Genomic DNA, 9,340 nt, shown 5'->3' with positions numbered 1-9,340 from the left:
ATCCCTGGCAGTGTTGAAGGGCAGGTTGGATGGGGCTTGGAGCAGCCTGGAATGGTGGGAGGTGTCCCTGCCCATGCAGGGGGGTTGGATCTGAATGATCTTTGAGGTCTCTTCCAACTCAAACCATTTTATGATTTCTATTTCCCTTTTACCCCTGAACAGGGAATCTCCAGAAGGGGTAAACTGTGCAGTGGAAAACCATATCCTCATGGAACACCACCACATACTAAATCAAAGCCAGCAGGTCTTGCTCAGGTTAAAGCTCCATTGAAATAGGAGAAGACTCAATTAAAATTGAAAGCCTGGCTCCAATCACAGGGCTATATTTCTACTGGGCCAAGCCTGGAATTAAAAGGCTAGGATTAGCTGGCAAACAGGAGCCCTGACTAGCAGTGGCTGTGATGTCCAGGCAAAGCTGATCCAGCTCTGCCTGCAGGCAGTCCTGGTTAGGAAGGTAACAGGGTCAGGATGACTGGGCACAAGCTGATTTAAAGCCACTTCACAGCAGTCTCCCAGGAGTTGCAGCCTGAAAATAAAGCCTGGAGACTGAATCCAGCCTGGAAGAGCTGCTCTCAGAACCCAGCTGCCAGAAAACTGTTTTGTTGTTCTTCTGTGGCCTCGGCCACAGCTGAGACAACAGGGATGAATCAGCAGAGAAGAAGAGCCGAGTTATACAACTGGGGCTTATGTCATGGTGAAGTCAGAACCCATCAGAGATCATCCCGTGTCTCAACGGCCCCAATCCAGCCGTGAAAAACCCGGAGGAAAGGGAGACAGCCTCGGGATCGCATGCAGGACATCTGGGCTTCCCGAAAGGAACGGCATGAACAGCCCTTTTGTATCCAGAGCGAGCGGGGCTGTGGACGGGAGGTGGGGTGGGGGAGGGAGGGATGAAAAGCAGGGAAACAGGGAAGCAGGGACGGCGCCGGGAGGGATCCTGCTTACCGCTCCAGGAGCAGCTCCACAGCCTCCAAACAGCCGTGCATGGCTGCGGGAGAGAGGGGACAGCAGAGGGTTAATGGATGTTTTTCTGCCACCCTCCGCCCACGGTGAAACATCATCAAGGTTTCTGACCCTTTCTGGCTTATTCATGTTGCAGGAAGGGCTTCCAAGAGGCGCTTTTTTTTTTTTTTCCCTTTATATATTTTTTTTGTACTTAAAACATTGTCTCCAGATCTCAAGCCTTCCTTTCCCCTGATCCTATAGGAAAACACCAGATAAACCAGGGAAAAGGCAGGCATATGGGCACAGTTTGCCTCTGCATGCAGGGTACATGCGTGAGAGCCTCCATGCAATTAAGCGGCCACAAAGACCCTTTCTTGCAAGGATTTGTTAATCCCCGAAGTGAAATCTGTGAGAAGCAAAAGGAACACAAAGCAAGGAGCTGGCAAATTGCTGGATGGCATTTCCACCCCCCCTTAGCCACTCCAACTTCCCATCACTCTCATCTCATCATCCTAATGAAGCATCCTCTCACCCAGACAGCATCTCTGCTGAGGAAAAACAGCCACCGTGGGGGAGGATTTGAACATCATGCACTGATATATTCTGGTGTGTTTTTTAAAAAAAATCAACAACAACACACCACATCACATTACAGCAATGTGTGGACAGCCTTCATCTGGCTTGTTTGGTTTTTTCCCTGCAGGTCATTTTGCACAAGAACTGAAATACATTAAAGAGAAAAAAAAAAATAATAATCAAAGCAAGGCCACTGCTGCTCCACCAGGGTATTTATTCTGTGTGATGAAAGAAGAGCCCCTGGCAAATGTGTGTTACCAGCAACAACCTTCAGACTCAGCTGCACAATAGATGATGCTCTTTGAAAGCTCAAGGAGGGGAGCTTGCCATCCTCTCTGGTCCCCCTTTTGCTCCTGATCTCTGCCCATTTATCACCCCCTCACCTGAGCTGATGTAAACACAGGCAGTGCCATGAGAAGGATTTTTGAAATGGAGGCTTTAAAAAAAAAACAACCCAAGCAACGTGAAGAAAAAACAGCCCATGCAACACAATGACATCCTTGAACAGCAACAGAGACACAGGAAAGCTGCAGATCCACTGTTGCATTCCACTTCCTCTAATTACATCTCCCCCACTCTTCTTGCCTCAGGCTACAGATATATTGAGGCAGCAAAGCTGGAGGAATCAACCCGAAAAATAAAATTGCACACTGGGGGAATTATCCATCATCTCTCAAGGGATAACTGTGCCAGGAAGGCATCTGGACTGGTCACGGGTTAATGTGCTCATATCCACACCCTTGGGATAGAAACTCATTGAGATGGTGGTTTATCTTGATGTGATTTCCCCTGGCGGCTGCAGAGTTGCCTCCAGCCCCTCTCCAGTATCCCCACCTCAAGAGTGTGACTGGGCTAAGTGGTGGTGTGGGAGGGGATGCTGGCACGAGCACCCACCCAGTAGCAGCACCCAGAATAGTCCTGGGTTAAATTTTGCTGGGGGGGGAAAGGTGGTTTAAGCAGCTCCAGCCCTTCCCGCTGTCCAGTCACTCACACACTGGCTGCTGCTCTGCCCATGTGGGGTCCAGGGTCTAACCTGGGTCAAGAAAATGAGCAGAAATCAACCCAAATCATGGGCTTTGCCACAGGGAAAGTCAAACACAGGAGACGCCACAGAGGAGGAGACATTACTAGGAAGTACTAGATCCTGCTGTCACTGTCTCTACTCTCGTATCCCAAAAACTGAGAGGAAGGGAGAAGAGTGGAAGCTCAAGATCACCCCTTTCACTCAGCATCATCACTCTGTGTCCTTGGAAAAAGTCCCTCTCCAGCTTTCCCACTGTACCTGAAGGGGCTCCAGGAAAGCTGGGGAGGAGCTTGGGACAAGGGCAGGGAGTGAGAGGACAAAGGGGGAATGGCTTAAAACTGGAAGAGGGGAGACTGAGATACTAGGAAGAAATTCTGGGCTGTGAGTGTGGGGAGACCTTGGCCCAGGTTGCCCAGAGAAGCTGTGGCTGCCCCATCCCTGGCAGTGTTGAAGGGCAGGTTGGATGGGGCTTGGAGCAGCCTGGAATGGTGGGAGGTGTCCCTGCCCATGTAGGGGGGACTGGATGGTCTTTAAGGTCTCCTCCAACTGAAACATTTCTGTGATTCCATGATACTACCAGAGCCCTCACCCAGCTCCTGACGCTGTCCCCAGAGCCACCTCTCTGCCAGCAGAGGGCGGAGAGGGACCTGCGAGAGCCCAGACACATAAAACACAAGACCGGGGATTGAGCAGAGACAGAACACAAAAATAAACGAGAACTGGCCATTTCTCATTCAAGCAACCAGCTCCAGGTGGCCCAGTCTGAACCACCAGCAGGTACTTTTCATTCCCAGGTCAAGCACAAGGACTAAGAAGCAGCCAGTGCCCCTGGGCTGGGCCTGTCACTGCTGATGATAAGGGAGCCGTGGACGAGCAGCCACTGAGGGCTGGAGAAGTAAGAGGAATGACAGCCAAGGAGCAACACACTCAACAGATTAATTACAGCACAGCAGGGGTCCCCTCACAACACCTCAGGTCTTTCCAAGAGAGTCAATCCCTATTAAATTATTTGGGAAATGAGTGTAGGCAGATGCAGGTTTGATGGTGGCTCCTGACACTCATCTCTCCTGCAGAGACACTGCCCAGCCTGGGGACACAGGGCCTAATCCCTGCTCAGGGATGGGGCAGGTTTCAGATTCAGGTCAACCCTCCAGCCCTGAGCCTGCCCCACAATGTCACCTCTCCCTGCCTTCACTCGCCACTCCCACTGCATCTCTGGAAGGCATTAAGGGGATTTAACCTCTGGGAAGAGCCAGGCTTTCTCTGCACTGCCTCGAGACTTGATACTCTGGAAGGGCAACGAGACACGGTGGGACAAACTTCATTCTGCATTCACTTATTCTTAGCCCATTCCACTTCTAAAGGCTGAGAGGAATTAGCTGAGGCAAACCTTGTGCATCCTTTATAAACTGAGACACTCCCCTTGTCTTAAGGGTGAAAGAGTCAGAAAGCCAGAAGCCAAACCCAAACTGCCTCTGGGTCACCATGTCCTGCTCCCCACCATACCTACAGATTATGCCTGTGGTTCCTAAAACCACCTCACACCCTTTATATCTCCTTTTATACCAACTAAAAACAAAATAAATTTAAAAAGACAATTAAAAAAGGTGGGCTCCAAGACTACCAACACTGTGTATTCCCAGTATCCTTTTCCTTTCCAGAAACACACTCTGGATTTCTCACCACTTGACACGACCTTCTTCAGAAGAAGGTGAGAATACTCAAACCTGTGATGCTTCTGCCAAAGGTTGCCCCTAGAGACCCTCCAGCTCTTCAGATTTGCCATAATTTACTCACCAAGCATGTGCACAAAAATGGATCATTTGGAGAGAAAAGGCTCTTGAAAAAACTGGCAAGGAGACTGTAAAACAAACTGGTAAACATGACCATCAAAGGGTAGATGCCAAAATCACAGAATCATGGAAGAGTCTGGGTTCAAAGGGACCTCAAAGATCATCCAGTTCCAACCCCCTGCATGGGCAGGGACACCTCCCATCATTCCAAGCTGCTCCAAGCCCCATCCAACCTGCCCTTCAACACTGCCAGGGATGGGGCAGCCACAGCTTCTCTGGCCAACCTGGGCCAGGGTCTCAACACTCTCACAGCACAGAATTTCTCCCTCACATCTCAGCTCCAGCTCCCTCTGCCAGCTGGAAACCCTTCCCCCTGCTCCCATCCCTCCCTGCCCTTGTCCCAAGCCCCTCCCCAGCTTTCCTGGAGCCCCTTCAGGCACTGGAAGCTGCTCTAAGGTCTCCCTGGAGCCTTCTCTTTTCCAGGCTGAACCCCCCAACTCTCCCAGCCTGTCTCCAGAGCAGAGCTGCTCCAGCCCTCCATGGCCTCCTCTGGGTTGAGTCCACCAGCTCCATGTCACATTTATGTTGAGGGCTCCAAAATAGGACACAATTCTCCAGGTGTGTCTCAGCAGCTCTGCTGGTTTTAGGACTTTAAAAAGACCAGGATACATTTAGAGCTGTGCAGATTTTCCAACTGCAATCTGCACCTTTGTAAATCAGCAAGAACAAGAGCTTGGCAATATATCCCGAGCTGTGGGAATTCAGACACATCTGTCATATGGAAGGAGAGATGGAGATGGACACCCTGGTCCAAGGAGACCAGAGCCAGTGGATGAGACCTTAGAGCACCTTCCAGTGCCTGATGAAAGGGCTCCAGGAAAGCTGGGGAAGGGTTTTTCACCAGAGAGGGTGATAGGACAAGGGGTAATGGTTTTAAACTGAAAGAGGGGAGATGTAGGTTAGATATTAGAGAGAAACTCTTCACCATGAGGGTAGGAAGGCACTGGAACAGGTTGCCCAGAGAAGTTGTGGCTGCCCCATCCCTGGAGGTGTTCAAGGGCAGGTTGGATGAGGCTTGTGCAGCCTGGTCTGGTGGGAGGTGTCCCTGCTCAGGGCAGGGAGGTTGGAACCTGATGATCTTGAAGGTCCCTTCCAACCTTCACCACTCTGTGATTCTATGATTCTCTGACTGCAAGTGCTCCTGCCACAGACCCACCACTCCCAAGGGAACTGGACTATTAATCACCCCAAAAACATGCCCTAAGTGCAGGCAAAACCCAACGCAACAGGAACTGAGGATCTTCTGACCTCACGAGCTGAGTCTTTGGCACATTATTAAGAAACAAGAACTTTGCTTCTTGCTGTTTACCTGAAACCAACTAAAATTAATCTCTGTCCTGAAGTGAAACCCTGCAAAGATGCAGCAGAGCCCTGTCAGTAGATGGAAGCTCAGAACAGCTGAGATTCCAACAGTGCCCACCACCAACTTCCTTTCATTTCATTGCATTTCAACCACGTAATATTTAACCATTTCCTTGTGGTTTTGTATCAAGATAAGTCACACCTTGCTTCTCCAAATTACAAATGAACATGCCACGTTCCTGGTGGCAATGGGACTCTCTTTTACCTGCTGTGTGCAGAGGTGTTCTGTTGATTGTGCTCTCAGTGTCCCAACAGCCTGGGGACACATCCAGGAGGTACTGGAGGACATGGGGATGCCCCTCCCGGCTGGCAATGTGGAAGCAATTCCAGCCATCCTTGTTCTTCAGCAGTGGGTTGGCTCCATGATCCACCAGAGCTTTGATCACCTCCAGGTTTTGCCTGGTGCAAGCCATCATCAGGGGAGTCCTAGAAGAAAACTAGGCAGATATAAGAACCAGAGGGACAGTGCTGAACCAGCTGGAGGAGTTTGGTTCATAGAATCATGAAACGGTTTGGGTTGGAAAGGACCTGAAAGATCACTGAGTTCCAATCCCCTGCATGGGCAGGGACACCTCCCACCATTCCAGGCTGCTCCAAGCCCCATCCAACCTGCCCTTCAACACTGCCAGGGATGGGGCAGCCACAGCTTCTCTGGCCAACCTGGGCCAGGCTCTCCCCACCCTCACAGCCCAGAATTGCTCCCTCACATCTCAGCTCCAGCTCCCTCTGCCAGCTGGAAACCCTTCCCCCTCATCCCATCCCTCCCTGCCCTTGTCCCAAGTCCCTCCCCAGCTTTTCTGGAGCCCCTTCAGGCACTGGAAGCTGCTCTAAGGTCTCCCTGGAGCCTTCTCTTCTCCAGGCTCAACACCCCAACTCTCCCAGCCTGTCTCCAGAGCAGAGCTGCTCCAGCCCTCCCAGCATCTCTGTGGCCTCCTCTGGACTCTTTCCAACAGCTCCATGTTTCCTGCAGCTCCATTTCCATCCTGTGCCTCAGCTGAGGGTGCATTTTCTATGCAAATGAGACTTCACCCAACAGCTGGGATGTGCACCAGGAAGCACACAGCTCCCCACTTAATCACTGGGTGGAAGGGCACCGTGGGCCCACAGCACAAACCAGGCTGGCACAGGCATCCCCATCCAGCTCCTGGGATCTCTGCCTCCCTCTGATGTCAGCTCGTTGCTGGCACAGCCTCCAAGGATGAGGACTGGGATTTTGCCTCTGTATTCCTGCTAGTTCAGCTTTAACTTGTGAGGTGGAGACAATTCTGGCTTTATTTTACAAGGTGGTACACAGAAATCTCCCTCCCCAGCAAATTAATTTGACATTAATCAGCCCAGCTGCTTGTTTGTGGCTTAAGCTTGATTTTTTTATTCCAAATTCTCATTTCAAAACCATTTGCTTACGTGTCACCCACGTGGCAGGCAAACAAAAGCCCTGAAGAAACCAGCTGTTCCTTGGGTTCTTGGGGCTGTTGCTGTTACATCAGTACTAAAACTGACCCAAAATGCTCTTTTTCTGTGTGGAAAACTGGAACCCTGAGCAACCTGTTCTAGTGGGAGGTGTCCCTGCCCATGCAGGTGGCTTGGAACCACATGATATTTAAGGTCCCCTCCAACCCAACCCATTCTGTGATTCTAGGATGAAACAGGAACAAAACTTACATTTTATCTTATTTCAGTTTTTGAAGATCAGGACACAAACATGTGAATCAGTATCACAGCTTCCCATCAAACAGGGGAGTGGTTAAGAAGGAATGGCTGAGGATGAAAGCTTTGAAATTCCATCTGCTAATGATGAAGTAAGATAAAAGTGCTAGGATAAACAGGAGGAAATCAGTGATGGGGCTGGAATTTAGCCCAGAAACTAACCATGGCTTGGGCTGCCACCAGCAGGGGATTGTCCCCTCTGCTCTGCTCTGCTGAGACCCCCCTGCAGGGCTGGGGCCACTTCTGGGGTCCCCAACACAAGGAGGACATGGAGCTGTTGGAGAGAGTCCAGAGGAGGCCCCGGAGATGCTGGGAGGGCTGGAGCAGCTCTGCTCTGGAGACAGGCTGGGAGAGTTGGGGTGTTGAGCCTGGAGAAGAGAAGGCTCCAGGGAGACTTTAGAGAGTCTTCTAGTGCCTGAAGGGGCTACAGGAAAGCTGGGGAGGGGCTTGGGACAAGGGCAGGGAAGGATGGGAGCAGGGGGAAGGGTTTCCAGCTGGCAGAGGGAGCTGGAGCTGAGATGTGAGGGAGCAATTCTGGGCTGTGAGGGTGGGGAGACCCTGGCCCAGGTTGCCCAGAGAAGCTGTGGCTGCCCCATCCCTGGCAGTGTTGAAGGGCAGGTTGGATGGGGCTTGGAGCAGCCTGGGCTGGTGGGAGGTGTCCCTGCCCATACAGTGGGTTGGATGTAGATGATTTTTAAGGTCCCTTCCAACCCAAACCACTCCATGATTCAATGCGATTCAGACTAGATACCAGGAAGAACTGTTCTGCAAGGAGGGTGATGAGACACTGCCCAGGTTGCCCAAAGAGGTGGTGATGCCTCATCCCTTGAGGTCAGGCGGGATGAGGCTCTGAGCATCCTGATCTGCTTGAAGATGTCCCTGCTCGTGGCAGGCTGGACTAGATGCCCTTTAAAGGCCCCTTCTGACCCAAACCAGTGTTTGGTTTTATGATCCTAAATGACAGCTCCTGCAGCCTCACTGCCCCTTCCTCCACCCAACCCCTTCCAGACACCACTCCCACCCACAGCAGCTCAATCCACCGACCCACCAGTCTCCCTTCTTCAAGCAATCCACGCTGGCTCCTCTCTCCAGGAGGTAGGAGACACATTCCAGGTGGCCCATGGAGGCTGCCTCGTGGAGGGGTCTCTTGTAGTCGCTATTGAACGCCTCCAGGTCCATCTCCAGCGCCTCCACCAGGTAGGCGAGGACATCTGGGTGGCCGAACCGGGCCGCCTGGTGCAGCAAAGTGTCCCCCGAGCGCCCGTAGCTCCGCCCCGCCGGCTCCAAGGGCTCATCCCGCAGCAGATCCAGCCGCCCTTCCTGCACCAGCCGCAGCGGCCTCGGCCTCCCCCCTCCGGCCATGGCTCCGGAGCTGGAAGGAAGAGGGGAAAATAAATCTTTTGGGAAACGTGCGAGTAGCGGGGCTGCTCCTCGGGTTGGGGTGAATGGGAGTTGGGTTTTTCCATTAGGGAATCCGGGAACCAGCCTCTCCCTCAGGAAAGAAAATCCCAGAATCACCAAGGCTGGAAAAGACCTTTCAGATCATCAGGTCCAGCCTATGACCTGACACCACCACATCAGCCAGACCAGGGCACCAAGTGCCACATCCAGCCTGTCTTTGAACACCTTCAGGGAGGGTGCCTCCACCACTTCCCTGGGCAGTCCATTCCAAGGTCAAATCACCCTCTCCTTGAGGAAGTACTTCCTAATATCCAACCTAACCCTCCCCTGGAGCAGCTTCAGGCCAGGCCCTCTTGTCCTGTCCCTGGTTGCCTGGAAAAGCAGCCTGACCCCTCCTGACTCCAACCTCCCTTCAGGTAGTTGAAGAGATTGAGAAGGTCCCCCCTAAGTCTCCTCTTCTCCAGGCTAAACA

The 9,340-nt window shown here is 52.1% G+C and overlaps 1 protein-coding gene across 1 annotated transcript in view; it reads right to left on the bottom strand.

Moving 5' to 3' along the window:
* The window catches only part of ANKRD16 (ankyrin repeat domain 16), a 21,245-nt gene extending 12,416 nt beyond the window's left edge, over positions 1-8,829 (bottom strand). Inside the window, exons 1-3 of the mRNA XM_010000300.1 lie at positions 8,516-8,829; positions 5,966-6,186; positions 946-988 (exon numbers count right to left, since the gene is read on the bottom strand). Of these exons, the coding sequence (XP_009998602.1) occupies positions 946-988; positions 5,966-6,186; positions 8,516-8,829 (578 nt within the window). The remainder of the gene's footprint in view (positions 1-945; positions 989-5,965; positions 6,187-8,515) is intronic.
* Between the last annotated feature and the right edge of the window lie 511 nt (positions 8,830-9,340).

This window comes from Chaetura pelagica, unplaced genomic scaffold, assembly GCF_000747805.2.
Source record: "Chaetura pelagica isolate M959 unplaced genomic scaffold, ChaPel_1.0 scaffold466, whole genome shotgun sequence".
Taxonomy (NCBI): domain Eukaryota; kingdom Metazoa; phylum Chordata; class Aves; order Apodiformes; family Apodidae; genus Chaetura; species Chaetura pelagica.
The sequence above is the reverse complement of the archived record's forward strand: the minus strand, read 5'-3'. Positions and strand labels throughout refer to the sequence as shown.